This window comes from Mastigoproctus giganteus, chromosome 12 (assembly GCF_048544385.1).
Source record: "Mastigoproctus giganteus isolate SK-2022 chromosome 12, ASM4854438v1, whole genome shotgun sequence".
Lineage (NCBI taxonomy): Eukaryota > Metazoa > Arthropoda > Arachnida > Uropygi > Thelyphonidae > Mastigoproctus > Mastigoproctus giganteus.
Genome location: NC_143586.1, coordinates 21631114 through 21656627, shown reverse-complemented (window position 1 = coordinate 21656627; position 25514 = coordinate 21631114). Strand labels below are relative to the sequence as shown.

At 36.8% G+C, this 25514-nt stretch overlaps 1 protein-coding gene across 1 annotated transcript in view; it reads right to left on the bottom strand.

Annotated features, from left to right (window-relative positions):
- Nucleotides 1–5259: 5259 nt before the first annotated feature.
- Pms2 (mismatch repair endonuclease PMS2) overlaps nucleotides 5260–25514 on the bottom strand; it is a 133243-nt gene continuing 112988 nt past the window's right edge. Inside the window, exons 17-21 of the mRNA XM_090386646.1 lie at nucleotides 24490–24659; nucleotides 17220–17257; nucleotides 16898–17002; nucleotides 7676–7711; nucleotides 5260–5372 (exon numbers count right to left, since the gene is read on the bottom strand). Coding sequence (XP_090242772.1) covers nucleotides 5295–5372; nucleotides 7676–7711; nucleotides 16898–17002; nucleotides 17220–17257; nucleotides 24490–24659 — 427 coding nt within the window. The 3' untranslated portion in view covers nucleotides 5260–5294. The remainder of the gene's footprint in view (nucleotides 5373–7675; nucleotides 7712–16897; nucleotides 17003–17219; nucleotides 17258–24489; nucleotides 24660–25514) is intronic.

Genomic DNA, 25514 nt, shown 5'->3' with positions numbered 1-25514 from the left:
AGATATGCCATCAGCAAGATAGTTGGAAACAGTATTCATCAGACCAGGCAGATGATTTCCACATGTTAGTGGTCCAGTGTTGGTACTAATGTGCCCATGTAAGGCACAGTTTCTTGTCTTGCAGTGAGCATATGTACCTGTCTGCCACAGCCAAGCAGATGTCCAGTGCATAGTCCATACTGATATTGGTTTTGCTATTCCTCCAACATACTGGGTGGTTAGCTGGGTTATTGTGCTGCATCACTGCTGTGCTATGAAACGAGACACATGATGCCCACCACAATGATGGTAGACTTGTGATACCACAGAACAGGAGCACTTAACCATGTTGGCTGTTGTCGAGATACTGGCACCTGCACACTTGACCTCACCATTATCCTACATTCAAAGTTGGAAAGATCTCAAAGACCATCTTCCTCACAGACACTCAAAAACTAATCGCCATGTGTGCAAACTACAATCTTGTATCAATCATTCCCAGACCATTCCATTACTATACAAATTGGACAGGGTGTTGCTAATAAAGTCAACTCACAGTATATCTACATACCAATATGTATACAAGCCATTATGTAGTTAGCAAATAACACTAAGTCAGTATCTGATTGATAATGTGAAACAGTTATGAACTAAAGTGGTTCCATCCATAGGGTTGGATGTTGCAACAATGATGCAAGGCATTTTTATACATTCCAATTACAATATGCCAAAAAGTGATATAATTCCACACAACCAAGGTAAAATTTTGCAACTGTAATCAAACATATTTTTGCAATACTCACACTAGACATTTTCTCTCTCTAACACTCGCAGATGTTCTAAAGTGACGTCAAGCTGGTTACTGGCTTGTATAATGTAATCAGTAAGAAAAGGTGCACTTAGTTATGAAGTTTACTGAAAGCAATAATGCAAAAAAGAGAGAAGTTTACCCATTTTTGCATGAATTACAGGTATTAAACAGTAAATAATATCCTAAGGTATGGATACCCCCCTCTCTCTCTCTTTAGCAGGTATATACAAGTATACATAATAAACGATATAACACCTATTTTAACGTATTTTGTACATCAAACCGCATGACTAAGTAATTGTGGCAAAAACTTAGCAATCTTGCTGTCATGTATGAGAAACTAAGTTTTCCAAGGCACAATTGTTATCTTTCTCATATTAACGTGATGAATGTTTACACGGTGAAACTAAATTATTATTAATGTTTTAAATGAGAATTATGAAAATTGATTAGAGTATCTGATAAAAATTTTCTTGATTAATTAATGCCAACATGTTCTGAACTTGTATGCATATCAAAACAGACATATTTTGGTTCTTTGAATTAACCAGGTTTTACTGTATATTTTTATTGTAAGTAGTGTACTTGATCTGTACAATAATTTATAATTTTTTTAATATAATAAATTTAAATATTAATTTCTATAAGTTTATTTTAGCAACAGTTTGATCAGTGAATTAAATAACATTGTGTATTCTGTATCCTAACTCAATGGATTTTTTGACATGAACCTGAAATCTTATTTCTTACTTATGTTTGATCTATTTTCCTGAAAATCTTGGAGCTATAAATGACAAAGAGACTAGTGTCCTCCAGATATCAGGGAAGATGGAACATCAGTATGATATCTGATTATTGCTAGATGTTACAAGAGGAGGAAGTAACACAAAAGAAAAGAAACAAAATGTAGTTTTCAAAATAAATGATGATGAATATTCATTACATATAAATATTCTGAAGTTTTTTTTTTTTTTTTTAAATCTGTTTTTTGGGCAGTCTCTCCTCTCACACACACACACACACACACACACACACACACAATGATCCAATTCATCCCTGAGGCTCTCTAAAGAAATGAGGTCAGGGCCGCTTAGTCCAACTTTTTAAAGTGCAGGTCCTCAAACCAGTCCATCACAATGTGAGCAGTATGACATGAAGCAAACCTGTATAAGAATGCACTGCTGATACAGGTATGGGCCTTATCTGACATGTAGGTAACACAATATTAGCATTAGTAAAGGCACATGATGCAAGAAACCAAGCTTATATAGTATCAGCACAAACAAAAAAAAAAAAAAAAAAAACTAAACCTCATTTCACCCATCCACTCACTCCAAATGTTTGTTTGGTTCTGCCTTGAGTCTAAGCTATCAATTTCTACAACAACAGATGGAAAAAAGTTTGTTCCAGCAATTAACCAACCCCTGGCTAAAGACAAATTTCTGCACATCTATTCTACAACTTTCTTTCCTCAATTTGAATTTATGTTCCCTCAGGTTCGTAATCTGAGCAAGAGGAAGAATCCCATCAGCATTGAGCATGCTCAAACCATTCAAGACTTTATACACCTCAATCAGATCACCTCACAGGCCTAGTCTCCAGATACTAATTTGCAAAACTTAAGCCTTTTTTCGTAAGAGCAACCCTAACTTGTTGCCCTTCTCTGTACTCGTTCCAGCAGCTCTACATCCTTCTAAAATGAGGCCTTCAGACCTGTATACAATACTCAAGGTGTGGCCTGACCATTGCCTTATACAAGGGGAGAATCACATCCATGCTAGAAAAATTCCTGTATATCATTTACAAGAGAGCATGAGCTACTCTTGCGGACCATTTGCCCTGCTCAGAAAACTTCATACCTGCCTGCACAATTACATGAGGTCCTTTTCATTCTCTACCACTGTTAGTGTAGTACCACACAGTTGATATGTTACTCTGGGGTTACTACTTCCCATATACAGTACTTTACATTTGTCAATGTTAAACATCAGTTGCCACCTCTCAGCCCATCTGCTCAACTTTTCTAGATCCTGTTGCAGCAGCATACTGTCATTAGTGTCATTAACAACCTTGCTGACCTTAGTATCATCTGCAAACTTGGACATTAAGCTTGATATACCATCATCAGTATCATTTATAAATACAAAAAACAATAATGGACCCAACATTGAACCCTGGGAAACTCCATCACAGTCCATGAAGAGCAGTGTCCATTGATTACCACTCTCTGTCCTCTCCCACCCAACCATCCCTTTATCCATAGCAGCACTTTACCTCCAATGCCACACTGCTCTAATTTGTGCAGCACTCTTCCCTGTGCAGCAGTATTAAAAGCCTTTCTAAGATCCAAATGTATGATATCAAAATGATTCTTTGCATCCAATTCCTTTGTGACCACATCATAGTGATACATTACTGTCATTTAATGATACTGATGTCAAAATACAAGAACATTTTTTGGGTTTTTTTTTTTTTTCCCCCCAATTACAGATACAATGGGAGAAGGTCTTTTTAAATTTTTATTAAAAGAATTAGAAACACTTAATTTAGATATTCACGATATAAGGGGACAAGGTTATGACGATGGGGAAAACGTGAGGGAAACATGCAAGTCTGCAGAAAATAATTTTAAATATAAATCCCAATGCCGTGTTTGTACTGTGCTCGGCCCACATTTTAAATTTAGTGGTAAATGATGCAGCTAAAATAACTCAATGAGACAGTTGATTTTTTTTATATCATTCGGGAAATTTATGCATTTCATGCATCTTCTAAATACAGATGGGATATATTAAGAAAACATTGAAAATTTAATATTAAAACCTATGACACTTGTTGAGAAAGCAGAATTAAAACTATTACTCCTTTGCATTTCCAGCTGGGGAAGTTTACAACAGTTTGGTTGAGTTAGCAAATGACAAAACAACAATACAAACATAAAACATGTAGCACAGTCTTGTGGATAAATATTCAAACATTTAAATTTGCATCTTCACTAACAATTTGGCATGATATTTTATTCAAAATTAATTCCATAAGTAAACTTATGCAAGAATTAATATACAAAAAGTTAATATACAATTATGTGTAGATATGATAAATGACTTTATCACATATTTTAATGAAAAAAAAAATGAAGGTTATAATAAATATTTAGAAACAGCAAAGGAGTTAGCAGATGAAATTAATGTCAATCCAAAATTTCCTGCAGTTCATAGTTTAAGAGCTAGACATAAAAAGAAACAATTTCTTATGAACATGATGAACAAGTACAGGATCCCAAACAAAATTTAAAAATAACTTTTATTACATCATTATAGACACAGATTTACAGTCAATTGAAGCAAGTTTCTCATTATTAAAAGAGCACTATAATTTATTTAGTTTCAAATAACGTTTATGCACTGCTATAGTTTAAAACGACATAAATGATACAACTATTCATTGTGCCCTTGTAGTGAATGTTATTACATTGTAACAGTTTTTCTGTTACAACATAATATTACGTTGCTACCATTTGCTAGAAATTGATGTTTCTAGCAAATGGTGTTCCATCGTAACAATTTTTGCCGAGCACTGCACTGCATAGCAGGTTGCGACTAGTTAAGCACATACACTTACTAGAAGGAATGGCTGACATACAACATGGCACCCCTAACTTCTGCTACCCTTGTGTTTAGCAAAATATCAATGCTGTGCAGGAATAGGCCTGTATATATGAGAATTAAAAAAAAAAAAAAAAAAAAAAAAAATTTTAAATCTGAAGTTTTTCAAATGCTAAAAATGCACTCATATTCCCAATGATACCTAATCATGACCACATTCGCACTTCAATTTTTATCATTTCTTTGAGAGTATAAAATTAGTCAGTTGATTTCACGAGAACGACTAATATTTACATCCTCTGTAAGACCTATTCAGCTTTTAAAAGTATGTTTTCCTTCTTTAAATACTTGTCAATTCTTGCTGAAAATATTGGTAACTAATCATACTAACTACATAGTCTAGAGTTGTTCTATTTCTTATTCATAATCATCTTAAATATATGCCCATTTATAGATAATATTTAATAAACTTAGGAAATAACCTTGATTTTATATTACCTTTGTAACCTCCCAAAGAGAAGTACAAATGTAATCCAACATTCCATTACACAGCACCATCTTTTTTTTTCTGCAATTTTTAAGAACATAAGCAAATGTTGCAAACTATCCAAAAACTGGCAGATTTAATTTTTAAGTTGGCCACTCACCAAAGCAGAATATATGAGCCAAAATTACCAAGGTGGAGATTTCACTTCACAGACATAAAATATTTTACATGACTATTATGTGACCAGCTGAAATGCAGCAAATTCCAAGATCCAGCAAGGATCGGGTCTAAAGAATGACAAGTCAACTGTATACATTTGTATACATTTATTAAATATGACTAACCATTGTACTGAGATTCATCCTATAATGAGCATGTATAAAATAAAACCCCGCTTTTCTATCTTGCAATTTCATCTGTTTATTGTGCTACATCCTAATCTTTCCATATCAAGTAGATGCCTCATTGTTGGTCTTCCGTGTGGACAGTTCTACAAAGAAAGTGTATGTGAATATGTATATATATATATATATATTTTAGATAAAAGTGCAATACTATAATTATCAGTTAATCTGCAAATTTAAGAACAACAAATAAATACAAGTGAAAAAGAGTATAAAGAACACCCTTTACAAGTAGTGTAAAGGGTGTTCTTTATTCTATTTTTATTGATATTAGGACATTGCAAGGTGAAAAATTAAAGAGAGGACAGCCCAATGATTAAATTATAAAAAAAGAAATTTGATACAGTGCAAAGGTGTAGCAATGTAGTTCAAAGATAAACTGGAAGTATCCTTCATACTGTATTGAGAAAATCAAAAAATAATAATTAGTGCCAAAAAAAAAAAAAAGTTAAAAAGTGTTGCAATGACAAAAACAGAAAATTCTCTAACTGCCTTTTTAATTTAATAGCCTTTATAGCTAATTGTCTGAGAAACATTATTCAGTAGAAAGTATTAATTAATAAAATCATACTGATAAATATCACACAATAGATTAAGTTATTTTTATTGAAACATCACGATTAAATTGAAAACACCTCAATGCCAACACTTAAGCAATTTTGCAACATCTTTAGAATAAAAGAATAGCATGGCATTAGGGGCAAGTTGCTACAATGGATAAAACGATGGTTGAGTGGGAGAAGACAGAGTGGTAATCAATGGACACTGCTCTTCATGGACTAATGTTATTAGTGGAGTGCCCCAGGGTTCGGTGTTGGGCCCATCGTTATTTTTGTATATTTATCAATGATATTGATGAAGGTATACCAGGCTTAATGTCCAAGTTTGCAGATGATACAAAGGTTGGCAGGGTTCTTAGTGACAGTATGCTACTGCAAAAGGATCTAGAAAAGTTGGGAAGATGAGCTGAGAGGTGGCAATTAAAGTGTAACATTGACAAATGCAAAGTACTGCATATGGGTAGCAGTAACCGCAGAGTAATGTACAAACTGTGTGGTACTACACTCAGAGTAGTGGAGAATGAAAAAGACTTGGGAGTAATTGTGAAGGGCAAAATATGAAATTTTTTGAGCAGTGCAGACAGGCTGCCAGAGCACATCATGGGGTCTTGTCAATGATATACAGGAATTTTGCTAGAAGAGATAAGGAGGTGATTATCCCTACTAGCAAAATCCTTTATACAAAGCAATGGTCGGGCCATGCCTTGAGTACTGTGTACAGTTCTGGAGACCTCATTTTAGAAAGGATGTAGAGTTGTTAAAATGAGTACAGAGAAGGGCAACAAGAATTGTGAGAGGAACAAAGGATTCTCTTACCAAGAAAGGTTTAAGTTCTGCAAATTGCAGCATCTGGAGACTGGACACCCGTGAGGTGTACAAGGCCTTGAATGGGTTGAGCAGGCTCAATGTTGATGGGATTCTTCCTCTTGCTCAGATTACCAACCTGAGGGAGCATAAATTGAAATTGAGCAAAGCCAGTTTTAGAATAGATGTGTGGAAATTTTCCTTTAGCCAGCAGGTAGTTGGTTGCTGGAATAAACTTCCATCTGTTGTTGTGGAAGTGGGTAAAAATAAATTCAAGGATGAACTGAACAAACTTTAAGAGCAAACGACTGTATGAAATGGGATTTTTTTTTTTTTTTTTTTTTTTTGGCTGATGCTTGCTTTTTTGCATCATATGCCTCTACTAATGCTAATAGTTCAAGTTAGAAGTTATTACAGTAGATAATAGGCTACAATGTTAAGATAGCTGAAGTTAGTAGTTAATTGGAATAAATAACAGCTGAATTACATGTAATGTAATGTAATGATGTCAGGTCGAGGTTAGCTACACTAACAGCTGAAGTGCAATAAATAATAATAATAATTACAACAATAAGAGGTTAATTAGAAGTTAATTACAATCCATATCAACTGTATGGATTATCTACTTTAGCATGCAACTGATATCGATTGTAATTAACCACTAATAGAAGCTGTTATTATTCAGAATAATAACTTATACTATTATTCTAACCTTACATAGGCATGAAACAGTGTGTTCCTGAAATGTTGCCAAATTAAGTCTTGGTTTTGAGGTGTGACAAAACCTCACATCGACACACAATTACTCGTTTAATTGTGATATTTTGTTTGTCAATAAAAAAAACTTAACTTATACAAAAAAGTGATAAGTTGATCCTGAGACCGTGCTTATTTTTAAAGCTATACACCAATGCCTTGTGGCCTTAGTTGTCTCAGCACAAATTCAAAAACAGCTCAACCTTTTAGTTCAACTTTATTTAAAATAATATTATTACCTAATTTTATAAGCAAAGGATGAAACTTACCCAGGGTTGTTCAATATCACCCATGTGATGCACCAGCTGTGGGGATAAAATACTCATTTAGAAATTTTTAAAATCTTTTTATGATTACAAATGATCTATCTACACAACTTCAAAATATTCTAAATGAAACAGCAAAAACTAACAACAATGCAAAGTTGGCCCAAGTAACTTCATGACACTTTTACATAAGGTATTACAATCTTCATTAAAAGAAAACTTCAGTAAATGGATAGGGCATGTTTGGAATGATACATAAGTATACAAGTTATGTATAATGATGATACATAAGTATACAAGTTATGTGTAACGATGATACATAAGTATACAACTTATGTATAACGATGATACATAAGTATACAACATGTATAACGATGATACATAAGTATACAACTTATGTATAACGATAACGATGATACATAAGTATACAAGCATATGTAGAGGACAAGTATTTATACCACGCAGAGGAGGAGAATGATAAGTAACTGCTTCCCTTATTGTCGTGGTTTTATGATGCAAAAGATGCCTCAGCTATATTGCACCTATTGCTGACAAAAACAGAACGTGTCTGATTTTCCAACAATTGTTAAATATAGAAACTTTCTTTCTCAAAAACTAAATAGAATTCCTGATGCTAACATGACATTAAATGAAGAAAGGCAAAATTTTAAAAGAACTTTACAGGAGGCTGCAAAAGAGAATGTGAGAGCAAGGTCTATAACGACAGAAAATTCTCTTAACTGCCTCTTTAATTTCTTGGATTTACCATGGTAAACCCAAGAAATTAAAGAGGCAGTTAAAGAAAAGGGAAAAAAAATTATTAGAAATTTCTGGTGAATACAAAAAATAAATTCTTACTGGAATATAGTGAAAAATGCAAGAGGGATAAGGTATGTGTGGTATTGGAAAAATATCAAGTATAGAAAAGATCGGGAACAGATGAAATTAAATCTGAAATGCTGGAAAGAAAATACAGTAAGTTCAATAAGATAATAAAATAAGTCAATAAGTTCTCTCTGAATATTGATTCTTAATAAATATGGTTTTTATAAGGTTAACTTGCTGTTTCCAGGGTGCATCTCTCAGAACTTTAAATCATGATGCCAGCCTTTGATAATCCCCACTTTGGCAGATGAAGGATGTTTATAAAAATGTTGAGAAAATGTTTAGCAGCTGTGTACCAAGAAAGCCATTCACTTTACGGCAAAATGACTGCCAGCAATTTTGCTCAAGCATCAGTTATTTTCTCTTCCAGTTTCACAAAAACTGGAAGAGAATTTTAATTTGTGGACCAATAAATATGCCACTTTTTGCCTTTGCATCAGACAATTTTGGAAACATGGAGTGCATATACTTGAAAGTGTCAACCTTAGGGATCCGCTACTTTAACAAATTGTTTGATCACTCCCAGCTTGATAGAGAATGATGGAAGCAAGGGTGAAAGATGGCATATTTATTGGTCCACAAGTTAGAATTCAGCTGCACCAGGTTGCAACTGAATTCTGGCAGACCACTCTCTTCTGTAGTGCTGATCTACTATCCTGATGTTCCAGAGGCAGAGCAAGAAAGGGAACAGCTTTCTCTGCCTCTGCAAACCCAAATGGAACCCTACCATCTTGAACAGACATCCCATTTATATTGGTCTAACTCAATTTCCTCTGATATGTACTTCACATTTTCAGTCTTTTTTTTTTTAATATGAAAAGCGTGCACAGATGGTTGAAGGTTTCTCGTTGGAAATATGACTCAATGATTCCATCAAAGCTTTCAAAACTTGAGCTACCCTTGAAAAGACCCCCTCCTACCCTTATGGAATATGACCAATACCAATCAAATCAAAACAACAGCACAATGATTCTGCAATGGTTTAAAAATGTGTTTAACTAACATCATTTTCTGTATGTGGAAGTCTTTCAGCTGGGATCCAGCAGCTTTCATTCTTTTAAACAAGATGTCGCATTCTATACTGGATTTAGTTAGAGTTTCTCATAAAGTCATTCAATTCTTACTGATTAGGAAGATGTGGAGCTTTACTTGAACAGGCTTCTATGGTATAATCTCAATTATCCTGTTCACCAGATTCATCATCCAATTCTGAAGATTCTTCTTTGGAAGATGGATTGCAAATTGGCAAGTCTTCATAGTGCAGCACCAGAGCATAAAGAAAGGCACATTGGGATACACTACAGCTTTTTGATCACAGTATTTTTAAGTTCTGATGCATCCACCACAGAAAAGTAGCAGTTATCATGATAGCTTAATAGAAAATTATATACACTTACAACTACCATGAAACCATCTCTCTAAGGGTGACTTGCAACTACAACAGTGGCAATGTGGTATTCACAACATGATCACCTATAGTCATTCCAAAATTGGCTTCATATGAACTACAAAACTTGATGCCTCCAACAATGTCATGCTTCAGACCTATATGATATCCCCAAACACAACAGAACAAGAAATAACTTGCACTCAAGGAAACAAAAAAAGAAAGAAAAAAAAAACTTATTATAAAAATGAGGATAAATGGGCCTGCTATACTGGAATACATAGGATTATAAATAATTAGGCGTATAACCAGTAAAATAAAAGCACAGGAGCTCACAGTCCACCCAAGACTGCCATCAACTGAGGACAATGTACCTACCACCTACATTCCCTACTATCCAGGCATGTCGAGCCAGATCTCAAAAATTTTCCAAGAATACCGCATAAAATGCGTGCAGCTGCCTGGTAGAAACTTACGTTCCCTAGTTTCCAATGTAAAGACCCCAGTCACCCCTCTCTTACGCAGCAGTGTAATATACCACATAGCCTGCAAAGACTGTGACAGCTGCTACATAGGAGAGACTTTGAGACGTCTTCAAGACCGCCTTGTAGAACACGACAGAGCGATTTGCTTTGCTGAGACTGACCAATCCGCAATTGCAGAACACTTCTGGTCCACCCACCACAACCTAAATCCCAATCCCCAGGCGGGACTATGAAGTAATCGACCACTTTTGCCACTGCCTCTGGTTAGAGTCACTCAATATATTGTATAATTTGAGAGCCATGGACCGCTGCAAAGGCATGAGACTACACTTCATCTTAGAGGCAACCGTTTTATGTCTAGACAAGTGCTGGAGAAACTACACACGTCGATGCAGCAACAATGAACACCAGTTTAATGATTGAATGACCTACCTCGTGCCCTCGCACACTTCACTGCATGCACAACTGTGTCCGTTAGAATAATTTTATCTCTAAAGTTTTTATTTTCTGTTGACAAAGAGGCACGTTTAGTCTCGAAACTACAGGTATCTATTTGTGATTAAAGATATTTTTATTTTACTGATTATACGCCTAATTATTTATAATCTTATGGATTCCAGTACAGCAGGCCTATTTATCCTCATACATTCTCTTTATGACCAAAACGTTTACAGTGATTGCATTCAACTGCACAAGTCCTTCAATTTAGTAGCCCGCAACAGGCAACATTTGCACTTTGCGCATAGGTGCAAAACCAACCGCATCATTCCTAAAGGATTTCACTATAAAGCCCCATTTAACAGCACTCGCATGGACCGTGCATGTTTCAACTTCTGCCTACAAACCTTGAAATTGTGGATAACCCATCTCCACTATGAAATCAAGAGAGCTAACTACAATAAATTCAGACTCTTGCAGGAACTACAAGGTAGGATCTTACCTATAATATTTACTAACCTTGTTCATACCATCTGTCGCCAAGCTAACCATATCTCTGATACTTATCGTTCACGACAACAACAGAAATTTGTTAATTTAGACGGAGAAATCCACTCCTCAAGAAAGAACACCCATTCAACTAATACAGCTTCCTTCATTCTAAATCTGAGCAGCAAGCAACTAACCATCGAGCAGCTCAACGTCTTGCCCGCTGGTATAATGTTTGCCGTCGAAGCCACCAATCACACAGCTCGCTATGGGAGTAGAAACAAGCATTACCAACCTCCCTGAAGAAACTACTAATGAAATCCGTTTCAAAACAGCCTCCATCCTCCGAAGCACATGGCCCACCTGCTCAAACCTTAATCACCGTCAGCACGCTGCTCTTTCCTCTATAAGAAAGGACAACACCATCGTCGTGCAAGGGATGTCGTATTAGACCAGTCAGCTTACCGAGAGAAAACCCTGCTCCTCCTGCAAGACCCCCAGCATATATGAACCTGTGACGGATCAGCCCGTCAAAGTCTTAGGACATCTGGAGTCATGCGATAATAAACTTGTGTATGCATGGTTTAAAGCAAAGAAATTTCTGCTTCAACTCAGCGGCTTCTTCATGCCACAGGCTGCCAACTACCGCAGTTTTATGGGTTACCAAAAATCCATAAGCCAGGTGTTCCTCTCCGGCCCATAGTGTCCTGCTGCAATGCACCTACATATGAACTATCCAAATATATTGCATGACTCCTCACACCTCTTGTAGGAAATACCACCCATACTGTCACTAACAGAGGCGAGTTCATTTGCTTTATTAAAGAGCTCTCAATTTCTGACAATGCTGTTATGGCGTCATTTGATGTAGTGTCGCTATTCACATCAATCCCCGTCCAACAGGCCGTAAAGTGCACAAAGAGGCGCCTTGAGAATGACTCAAACCTTCCAAACAGAACATCACTGTCCACTGACGACATCTGTACCACCCTCAACCTGTGCTTGTCGGGCAGCGTCTTTACCTTTGAGGATTCCATATACCAGCAGGTACATGGCACTGCCATGGGCGCCCCTGTTAGTTCCATTGTGGTCAACATCGCCACGGAAGAATTGGAAGAACAGATATTCCTGAACCCCCCAGTACCTATTACGACATGGTGCAGATACGTTGATGACGTCTTCACCGTCATCCCACGTGGCTCTGAAACAACGTTGCTAGAATATCTCAATTCCCTGTTCGTGTTCATCCAGTTCACTCTAGAGTTAGAAGTAGATCTCTCCCATTCCTGGATGTCCTAGTAAAACGCGTGGGCCCACATCTAGAAACCTCAGTATACCGTAAGCCAATGTGGTGCGGACAGTTCAAAAACTACAGATCCGGCCATGTTTCTAGTCATCTCAACAGCACTGCCCGCACTCTATTCTCCAGGGCTTGGAGCCATTCCAGCACAGATGAAGCTAGGCGCAACGAGATTTCTAGAGTGAGGACAGACATGATCAATTGTGGCTACCCAACACACATATTAAACAAGTGCTTATTACAAGCACAGGAGCTCACAGTTCACCCGACCGCCATAAACTCAGGACAATGTACCTACCGCCTACATTCCCTACTATCCAGGCATGTCGGGCCAGATCTCAAAAATCCTCTGAGAATACCTCAGTGTATCCCATCCTCTGAGGGATGGGATACACTTAAATAGAAAGGGTGCAAGAATATTTGCTGATGCTATCGAGGCAGTGTTAGGTGGGTCGGAAAACTGCTAGCTTGGGGGGAGACAAAGACCAATAGATTGACAGTAGCCACTGGCAGAGGTGAAAGAGATTCTTGCACTGCTTCTATTAGAATGAGCAGAAGCCTGAAAACCAAGATGCATGGTATTTCAGAGACTGCTGGGAGCCATTGTGGTACAAGTAAACACATGGGTTGTGTTAGGGTAGCTAAGAATAGAAACAGGTGCAGGTATACTTGCGTGTACACCAATGCTAGGAGTTTAGTAAATAAATTTGATGAATTTGAGGTATTGCTCAAAACATCGAAGGCAGATATTGTTGGGATATCAGAGACGTGGTGTCACACAGATATAAGGGATGCGGAACTGCAATTTGGGGAGTACAACGTCTACAGAAAGGATAGACAGGATAGGAAGGGGGGAGGTGTTATGCTATTAGTTAAGAAACACATAAAAACCAAGGAAGTGAAGCCAGTCGACATCGCTGGACAGTGCAGTGTGGAGTCAGTTTGGTGTGACATAAACATTGAGAGATCAAAATTGAGAGTAGGAGTGTGCTATAGGCCTAATGACTCTGATGAGTATAATAAGGAACTGTACAGGGAAATAGAGTGGGCCAGTAAATCAGAGTGTCTTATAATGGGAGATTTTAATTTCCCAGATATTGACTGGAATTTGGGGGCTGGATACTCACACACTAGCAGGGCTTTTGTGGATTTATTGGATGATTGTTTTCTACATCAGCATGTTCGGGAGGCAACTAGAGGGAGTAATACTCTTGATTTGATTATCAGCAGTGATTCTTCATGCATTAAGAATCTGCAGATAAATGAACCACTAGGTGGCAGTGATCACAGTGTGCTGAAGTGGGATTTACTCAAAGAGGTAACTACCATTAGGGGTAAAGGGAAGGGTTATTGCTTCCGTAAAGGCGACTACGATGGACTGAGACAGTATTTAAATTCTATACAGTGGGACCAACTGATGATGTTACCAACAGCAAATTCAAAATGGGAAGCACTCAAAGAACTTATCTTGGAAGCTACTAGGCTTTACATACCAACTAAGAAATATTGTTCAAGGTTTAGGCCAAAATGGATGTCAGATGAACTAATGAGGCATATGGCAGAGAAGAAAAATGCATGGGATACTTACAAATTAACACATGACACAGAAGCCTATGATAGATACAAGTTGATATGCAACCAAGTTACAAAGGAGGTTAGGCAGGCGAAGGCAGATTACGAGAAATCCTTGGCAAGGGATGCAAAGAAAAACAGCAAAGAGTTCTTTACTTATGTAAACTCTAGAAGGAAAGGGATGAATCAGATTGGTCCACTTGATATTGATGGGTCAAGTGTTGATGATCCTGCTCAGGTGGCTAACAAACTAAATGAATATTTTGCATCGACATTCACACATGAGGAGTTATTCAGCGAGGGGAATGCCAGAGGTGTATTCAACTCTAGCAGTAAGTTACAGAATCTTGAAATAACTGGGAGTAAAGTGGAGGAGAAACTGTTGAAGATAAACACAAGAAAGGCACCCGGGGTGGATGGGATCTATCCAGTTATATTAAAGGAGGCAGCAAAGGAAGTAAGCAAACCCGTAGCCATAATTATGAGAGCTTCCTTGGACTCAGGGGAGGTACCCATAGACTGGAAATGTGCAAATGTGACCCCAATTCACAAAGGAGGATCAAAGGCTGACACAAGTAATTATAGACCTGTGAGCTTGACTTCTGTTCCAGGAAAATTAATGGAGGCACTGGTTAAAGACGCACTGCAGGATCATTTAGACAAGACTTCAGTTATAGCTCAGACACAGCATGGTTTTGTTAAGGGGAAGTCTTGCCTGACCAACTTGATTGGATACTATGATGCAGTCACAAAAGAACTGGATGCAGGGAATAACTTTGATATTATATACTTGGATCTTAGAAAGGCTTTTGATACTGTTGCACATGGAAGACTGCTACACAAATTGGAGCAGTGTGACATTGGAGGCAAATTGCTGCTATGGATAAAGGGGTGGTTGAGGGGGAGAAGACAGAGAGTGGTAATCAATGGACACTGCTCATCGTGGACTGATGTTATTAGTGGAGTCCCTCAGGGCTCAGTGTTGGGTCCATTATTGTTTTCTGTATTTATAAATGATATTGATGATGGTATATCGGGATTAATATCCAAGTTTGCAGACGATACAAAGGTTGGCAGGGTTGTCAAGGACACTACTGACACTATGCTGCTGCAACAGGATCTGGAAAGGTTGAGCAGATGGGCTGAGAGGTGGCAAATGAAGTTTAACATTGACAAATGTAAAGTACTACACATGGGAAACAGCAACCCCAGAGCAACGTATCAACTCTATGGTACAACACTGACAGTGGTAGAGAATGAAAGGGACTTGGGGGTGGTTGTGCAGGCAGATATGAAGTTCTCTGAGCAGTGCAGACGGGCTGCAAGAGTAGCTCATGGAGTATTGTCAATGATATACAGGAATTTTTCCAGCAGGGATAAGGAGGTGATTATTCCATTGTATAAGGCGATGGTCAGGCCACACCTAGAGTACTGTATACAGGTCTGGAGGCCTCATTTCAAGAAGGATGTAGAGCTGCTGGAACGAGTACAGAGAAGGGCAACAAGATTAGTGAATGGAACAAAGTGGTGCTCTTACGAAGAAAGGCTTAAGTTTTGCAAATTACAGTGTCTGGAGACTAGGCACCAGCGAGGTGATCTGATAGAGGTGTATAAAGCCTTGAATGGTTTAAGCATGCTCAATGCTGATGGGATTCTTCCTCTAGCTCAGAATAATCACCTGAGAGGGCATAAATTCAAATTGAGGAAAGACAGATGTAGGATAGACGTGCGGAAATTTGCCTTTAGCCAGCGGGTGGTTGGTTGGTGGAACAGACTTCCATCCCTTGTGGTGGAGGTTGATAGCCTAAATAAGTTTAAGGCTCAGCTGGACAGGTATTTTGAACGAACAGAGGGGTGAAGTGGAAGTGGTTTTTTTTTTTTTTTTGGCTGATGCTGCATAAGCTTGCTTTCTTGCATCAAATGCCTCTACTAATGCTAATGCTAATGCTAATACTGCATAAAATGCGTGCAGCTGCCTGGTAGAAACTTACGTTCTCTAGTTTCCAATGTAAAGACCCCGGTCACCCCTAGGAGAGACTTCAAGACATCTTAAAGACCGCCTTGCAGAACACGACAGAGCGATTCGCCTTGCTGAGACCGACCAGTCCACAATCGCGGAACACTTCTGGTCCACACGGCCTCAATCCCAAGCAGGACTATGAAGTAATCGACCACTCCCGACACTTTTGCCACTGCCTCTGGTTAGAGTCACTCAATATATTGTGTAATTCGAGAGCCATGAACTGCTGCAAAGGCATGAGACTACACCCCATCTTAGAGGCAACCGTTTTATGTCTAGACAAGCGCTGGAGAAACTATGCACGTTCATGCAGCAACAATGAACACAAGTGTAATGATTAAATGACTTACTTCGTGCCCTCGCACGTCTCACTGCACACACAACTGTGTCCGTTAGAATAATTTTATCTCTAAAGTTTCTATTTTCTGTTGACAAAGAGGCACGTTTAGTTTCGAAAGCTACAGGTATCTATTTGTGATTAAAGATATTTTTATTTTACTGGTTATACGCCTAATTATTTATAATTATTATAAAAATGCTACATTCAGCACAAAAATGAAAAATACATATAAGAATCAGCTAAATAAAAAAATAAAAAAAATTTTGATACACTAATGATAAAGCTTTAAAGTTGCACAGCTGATTATACCTTCTTCATTTCATGAGGGGAGAGTGCAGTCCCCACCATTACTGACTTGCGACATGCACGAGATGCAAACATTTGTTGGACTCTGGAAGGGCGACACATTTTTCCCTGTTAAATATAAAGTTGCATTTGTTTATATTTCTGTATTATTTCTCTTACAAGGAAACCTATGAATAGACACTACTAAAATTTTAAAATTCTTCTACTGAATCCTGAATCCACCTATTTCAATTTTTATGAATCTTAACAGTTTCTAACAGGCAAAAAGAGCAAAGTTAATTATTCAGGATAGAGTAGTTAAAAAAAAATCAGAACCTGAACTTACCATATTATCAGTCAACATGAAAACCAGTTCTTCGATGTCTATAAACAATAACATAATATAAAGAATTATATAACAATTTTTAAATTATCAAATTTATTAATCCATAAGAATAAACGAATAAATAAAAATAAAATTTAAATAAAAAATCCATATATTTGGCATGTATTTTTTAAAAATAAAATCTAGATGCTTATAATATGAAATACACATGATATCAAGAAGGAAAACTGGTACAAATAAACGTTCTTTTAAAAGAAAAGGACATGCTGAACTTTTTATTTCCAAGTTTTTTTTTTTTTTTTTTGTGAGAGGCTGCCAACCGAACTACTTGCCACTTTCAGAACATCAATAAGATGAGTTAGTTTTTCATTCTGATTACTTAGGTATTTTTATTTTTTACAAGGATGAGTAGTTCAATGGTTACATTAAAATTAAAATTCTTGTCAGCTTCATCCCTTGCTTGCTGACATCATAGGGTAACACAGCGTTTCCCAAAATTTTTTAGTCACGGAACACTTCATCTCACAATATATTCACAGAACACTTACGACACACAAGTTTAGTGGGAGCCAAAGAACTGTGTGCTAATATTTTATTACATATGACGCATCAGGAGCATCTTTATTTCCAACACATGTAAAGCTGAAATTCAAATAACTGTCATTATACTTTCGTTTTGGTCTTTTATTAGTTGGTTCCTGTTTTTTCACTTCGGATTTCTGGGGAACAAAAGGCTGCAACTGTTCATCCTCATCCTCATTTTGAAGTGTGATAATATTGTAATCGTTTTCATCGACCACAGTTGCACTACTAGAAGTACTTTGCTTCTCATTTTAAAGTTTCTTTTTTCAACCACAAATCTATGGTCACATATTTTAATAATAATATTTTGAAATACTAATAATTATCAAAAAAATTTATAGAAATGAGTTTAGTTATGATATTGGTCACTTCCCCCTCTCCTTCAACCCGTGTACTCCAGGCTAAATTGCATACGAATGGCATACTAGATCACCACATTGCTACTTTTTCGCAGGTGTCATTACCTCAACGCATACTTCGCTATGCAAAGCCCGCCAAAATAGTGTTCCACGGTCTATTTGATTATAAGTCTATGCCAGTATATTAATAATCAACAAAAAATTATGTTAAACATTATAATGATACAAAAGTGGTGTATGCTATAAATATTCAAAATTTATTTATTTTTATAATTTTTAATTTCGAATTTCGTGGAACACTTTTTCACATCTCACAGAACACTAGTGTTCCGTGGAACACAGTTTGAGAAATGCTGGGGTAACATTTGCTTATCAATTCTTGTGGAATGGAATTATAAAAAGTATGTATAACTTGCAAATAGTGTTATATTTACTGTAAATAATAACATAGTTTATTTTATAAAATAATAAAATTATTTTTAGTTTTATAAAATAAATAAACTGCAAAAATCATTAATCATTACAGCAATTGATAGATTACAACACAGTCCAATTAGTGAATTACTTCCTGTATTTAAGTTTATCATAATCATATTGTAGGGTTTTATTATATAAACTGCATCATAATGTAGTATATCATGATATTTTGTAAAAAAATTTGTTTGCATTTTTTTAGTTTTAACTATGGTTAGAATGAAATCCAGAAAGTTGGTGAATGACTTGTAATGGGATGACCAGAAGGAAAGCTGCTACATGCTCCTGCAGGTCAAGATTTTATTATTTGCACTGACTCTCATGAATTTGGACCATCTCTGGAAGGATATAATACAGCCACAGAAACTCTTTGTGTGTATTAGATGAAAAGAAAGCAAAGTAATAAAATGAAAATTTTGATGGGTGAGACAGTGATTGAGAAAAAGTTGATGCTTTAGAGAGAATTAAATCATAGGACTCATGAGGTAGTCACTGGCTGACCACAATATTGATGCCTACGCACATACATATGACTGCAGGGAGAGATCACCAGAGAAAGAAAGCACACTGGTCCCATAGTAAGTTGTAATATTGGGAGATTCAATTGCTACAAAATTGAATCTCCTGGAATTAAATGTTTCACCTATCCTGCTAGGCACAAAAGTTGAATGTTTGTAGAACAATTAACATCTTTTATAACATAATATAAATTGTACAGATAATAAAAAAAATATTAAACACAGACAATCTGAGATATGACTTCATAGTTATGAAGAGATATTTCTTAAATTCCAGCTTCCTTGCATCATTTAGCTTTACAAATATTAATCAATTTCAGCATGGAGAGACCATGCACGATTCATGGGTTTGAATTTTTCTCGGATTGGCTCACACTTGTTGAAAAGATGGGATACTGATGTTATGGAGGAAATCGTAACTCTTTCAGGAAACTACAAACTGGCAAGTTGGAGAGGAGGGGGAGGATACAGAAACAGGTAGATTTCATTTTTGCACTACTTCAAATCATCCTATCTAGACATAGCAGTGCATAGTGGGATAAATACAAAAAAATTTTAGAGTGTGCCTGAACTACAGGAATATCCAAATCAAATATTGCTCCAGAAACCAATGCTGTAAGCAATTATGTGGGATGTGTTAGAATTATGATGAACATAGGAAAAAAAACTCTCATGTGGCAATATACTAATGTTAGGAGTACAGTTAATAAAGCTGAGGTGCCTCCGTAGCCAGGTGGGAAGGAGCAGCAGTGCGTAGCACAAGCTTCTTGATTAGACCGGGGTTCGAGCCCGTCACCACCAAATACGGAAGATGCGGAAAGGTCAGGTCCCGGAGCAATATGGTCTTAGTTGCTAATGCTCCTAAAAAAAAAACAAATAACAATAATAACAATAAAGCTGATGAATTTGAAGTACTGGTTAAATCAATTAATACCAATATAACAGAAACAAGGTGTCATTTTGATATACTGGATGACTGAATCCAGTAATTATAGATCATGGCAGAAGTTGCCTTACCAAAAAGAAATGAACACAAAGTATAAGGAAAACATTTTCATCTGGACAAGACTTCAGTTATAGCTCAGACACAGCATGGTTTTGTTAAGGGGAAGTCTTGCCTGACCAATTTGATTGGATACTATGATGCAGTCACAAAAGAACTGGATGCAAGGAATAACTTTGATATTATATATTTGGATCTTAGAAAGGCTTTTGATACTGTTGCACATGGAAGACTGCTGCACAAATTGGAGCAGTGTGGCATTGGAGGCAAATTGCTGCTGTGGATAAAAGGGTGGTTGAGGGGGAGAAGACAGAGAGTGGTAATCAACAGACACTGCTCATCGTGGCTTAATGTTATTAGTGGAGTCCCTCAGGGTTCAGTGTTGGGTCCATTACTGTTTTCTGTATTTATAAATAATATTGATGATGGCATATCAAGCTTAATGTCCAAGTTTGCAGACGATACAAAAGTTGGCAGGGTTGTTAAGGACAATACTGACGCTATGCTGCTGCAACAGGATCTGGAAAGGTTGAGCAGATGGGCTGAGAGGTGGAAAATGAAGTTTAACATTGACAAATGTAAAGTACTACATATGGGAAACAGCAACCCCAGAGCAACGTATCAACTCTGTGATACTACACTGACAGTGGTAGAGAATGAAAGGGACCTGGGGGTGGTTGTGCAGGCAGATATGAAGTTCTCTGAGCAGTGGTGACAGGCTGCAAGAGTAGCTCATGGTGTATTGTCAATGATAAATAGGAATTTTTCTAGCAGGGATAAGGAGGTGATTATTCCCTTGTATAAGGCAATGGTCAGGACACACCTTGAGTACTGTATACAGGTCTGGAGGCCTCATTTCAAAAAGGATGTAGAGCTGCTGGAACGAGTACAGAGAATGGCAACAAGGTTAGTGAATGGAACAAAGGGTTGCTCTTACAAAGAAAGGCTTAAGTTTTGCAAATTACAGTGTCTGGAGACTAGGCACCAGCGAGGTGATCTGATAGAGGTGTATAAAGCCTTGAATGGTTTGAGCATGCTCAATGCTGATGGGATTCTGCCTCTTGCTCAGAATAATCACCTGAGAGGGCATAAATTCAAATTGAGGAAAGACAGATGTAGGATAGATGTCCGGAAATTTGTCTTTAGCCAGCGGGTAGTTGGTTGGTGGAACAGACTTCCATCCCTTGTTGTGGAAGTTGATAGCCTAAATAAATTTAAGGCTCGGCTGGACAGGTATTTCGAATGAATGGAGGGGTGAAGTGGAAGTTTTTTTTTTTTTTTTTCTGGCTGATGCTGCATAAGCTTGCTTTCTTGCATCATATGCCTCTACTAATGCTAATGCTAATTTTTATTAGGAAATTCAAAGGTTAAAAGGCATCAATTAAAAAATAATATTACTACAGAAACTATTCAAAGTTTCCTCTATCATGCCAAAAATGTAAAATACTACCCCTTTCAATCACATATAGCAGAGCAAAAGCCTCTGTGCACGTGGAATTATGTACATCAATGCCTTTATGTGCACCACTTCTCTTGGCTTCTGGGCTATATCTTTTTTGATGCCTTACATGGGGTAATCAGAGAGGATTAAATACAGCTACATAGGTGTCCATTCAACCAATCATCCACGATATCACAATTCATACAAAGAATGCTCAAATTCAATAACATACGAACGTCACATTCATAAAATGGTGGAGCCACTTTGTTGCCATGTTAGGTGCTCAGAATTTCGATTATTTGTCAGTTGAGGCAATGTGTTCTGAAACAGATCCACATCTCCATACAGTTGTATGAAGTACAACAGTGCCAACGGACACTAGTTTCAGCATCTTCTTTAAAGATGATAAGTAGGCATTGCTTTGCTCTTTTTCTATAGTCACACTATTGCCAGAGCTGATATCTGGCTCTATAGAATTCAGACTCTAAACTGTATAATATAAACATTATTATTAAGTTAACATTAGAAATATTTCCTCGTAAATAGTACTTGTAGCTAAAACTCTGATTTTACTCTGTAAGTTTATGAACAAAATAAATGTTTTTACAAATGCAATTAGTCATAAACTTACCTTTATCCTGTATCTTCTTGGTTTATTTTTTGGTTTTAAAATATATAATATAAAAGTGAAGCCTTTAACGGTAAAACAAAACCATCTGTTTGCATTTGTGCAAAATACACACCTTCATTAGTGCTACTGTTACTTCTACATGCACATGTGAATGATGGGTGATCAGTAATGCTGGGAGCAACAATAATAGAAACAGAAATACAATAACTTTGAAATGGAAGTGATACAGTTTTCTGAAAAGTTATTAATGGTAGGTAGAGTTGAATCTGAGTTATAGAAGTATAGTTTTATGCTAGGGTGTTTGAAAATTCTGATTGTTTATTCTCGGCAGATACTTGGAAAGTGTTTATTTAAACAAATAATTGCTTGAAAACAAGTTCTTAAACTGAATGTTGTGGCCTGCTTAAAGAAACAGTTAACAACCCACATAAAAACTTCATTTGACTGAAATAAAAATGCCTACACACATACATACACTGAGTGATCACTGAATTATGACCACCCCTATGAAAACTGAATGCAACATTGACCATGTGAGGTATGAGAGTGCGCAGTTAGCCAATTTACGTAGCATAGATAAGATGTCAGTAGTTCAGTAGGTAGTAAAATTCCAAGCGTGATGGGTAAAAGGATTTATCGGACTTTGATAAAGGACAGTTTGTGGGTGCTCGACAAGCTGGTGCCTCGATTTCCCAAATGGCTGAACTAGTGGGGGTGTTCGAGAGCTGCCATCGTTAGTGTACCAGGACTGGCATCAAAATGGTCAAACAACGACCCGACGGCAAAACTGCAAAGGTCAGCGAAAGGTTGATGTTAGAGGTGAGCGCCGGATCCGACAATGCGAACAGGCACAGCACTGTTGAAGAGTTGCCTACCCAATACAACATGGGCCAACCCAGCGCAATATCTGGCATGACCATGTGTTGCACGCTCGCACATATGAGCTATACCAGCAGACAATCCCTACAGCATCCTCTCCTAACCAAGGTTCATCAGTGTAAAAGACTCGCCTGGTGAAAAGAGCATGCAAGTTAGATGTTAGAAGACTGGAAGAAGGTGTGCTGGTCAGATGAATCACATTATTAACTCCACACCATGGATGGTCGTTTACGGACTTGGCGTCAACAACATGAAGCTCTTGATCCATCATGCATGGTATCAAAAGTGCAGGCCGGTGGAGGCAGTTCTATGGTGTGGGGCATGTTTCTCTGGCAGGAACTTGGACCCCGTGGTGCATGTGGAACAAGGTATAAGTGGTCTCAGCTATCGTTAACTGCTTGCTGAATGTGTACACTCCGCTATGTTACACCTTTTCCCGAAGATGACAATGCACCGAGCCATTGGTCAGAAATGGTTTGAGGAACACAGTTCTGACTTCCAGCATATCGATTGGCCTCCGAACTCCACTGATATCAATCCCATAGAGCACTTGTGGGACACTATGGAAAGGCATATCAGGCGTCTGGATACACCAATCACCTCTATACCTGCATTGCTGACCGCATTACACACAGCTTGGTTGCCCATACCTTGCAAACGCATCTGACATCTTGTTGAATCAATGCCATGTCGGATAGCTGCTGTACTGAGGGCAAAAGGAGGACCTACGAAGTATTAGGTAGGTGGTTATAATTCAGTGATCACTCAGTGTATGGCTGCCAAAGCATTTGTATCAAAACATAATATGCCATGTGTTAGAGTTGGTATTAAAATTTGGTGGTCACATAATCTTACGAAAGAAAAGGTTTTAACATTTTGTCAGAGAAACCAACTATAAATATTTAATTAAAGGGATGATACTAATTTTAAATTTGACTTGGTGTCTTTCATTCTGAAGTCTGAAATGAGGGATTGTTAAACAAGCTATAGAGATAGAAACCTAAAAATTTGGGACCTGTAAATATCTGGGGAACCCAATTGGATCATTACACCAAACAGTTTACTGAAGTGTAGAAATGAACTTTGGATAGTTATATTTCTTTTTATGCACAGTCATAAAATAAGGAACCTGAATCCTATAACTAATAATAAGATAGAGAAACTGTTTAATGTATTTACAGTGTTTCTCTTCAGTGAATTTCATTATGCCTAACACTTTCTATTTCAATAAAAAGAAGTGTCACATTATCAATAGAGACAGCAACAGTAATAAGTTGATTTGGTAAGTGTAACTTTATTGCACAAACAACACAAAACTGTAAATAAAATAAAAAATTAAGCATATTAAGCAAAAATTTCCAAATTAACTTAAGCTAACAATACCTTCTTTGCCAAAACTCCAGTTGCTGGAAACAGGAACTGAAATTAACTGTACTTTGTGGCCAGTTTGGGCTGATTCATTTAATGCAAATTTAAATCCATTTTTTTCAAATATTTCCAGATTTTCTAAGAGCACAATCTCACCAGCTGCAGTCAATTCCAAATTCTGGGGACTAAGTAATGATAAAGTTTAAAAAATAAAATAGTTTATAAATTTGTAAAACTGATATTGTTATTGCAATCGATTCACAAAGCATTTGTATTTACTGTTAAATGATAGTAATTGTAAAATACTAATTGCATATTTATCTATCAAAGAGATAAGCACATTTCAAAATGTAAGATATATTCTTGACAACATCTGAAATATAATTTCCAGTAATGTAATTAATTTAATTTTATTTTTTGATGATAATGGAGGTAGAGGGGAAGGTGTAAGCCTGCAAGATCACAAACATTTTTTAATTGGGAAATTTTTTTAATCACCTGTTGGTGATTTCATAAAGTGCACTTGGTGATTAAAAAATTCCAAATTAAACAAGGGCACTTTATCAAATCACACTGCAATGCAGCTGCTGATTGCAGATATTGACTTCTAACCTAAACTAACACAAATCAAAATATAGTTTTATAATCGATGCACTAGTTCAGTAGCCTGACTAGGCAATATGCAGAAGTAACACAAATTTTAGTCTATATTAAAATGTTATTTAAGAAACTAAACACTATGTGATAATTTATTTTGATTTCATTGGAATAGAAATAACCACATAGTTTAGAGAAATAGTATAAGACCCAAGTGAAGTTTCAGGATACCACTAAAAAGAATTATCCAACTTTCTTTTGAAAATAGACAAAATAACAAAATTCCTAAAGTGTATCCTGAAACTATGTTGAACAATTTAAATCTAGTTTATGAATAATAAATTGCAACACTCCTTGAAATTTTACTTTAAACACTCCCAGAAGTTTATTTTAAATATTAAAATAATATTAAAATGTTATTATAACATATCCTTTCTCATTCT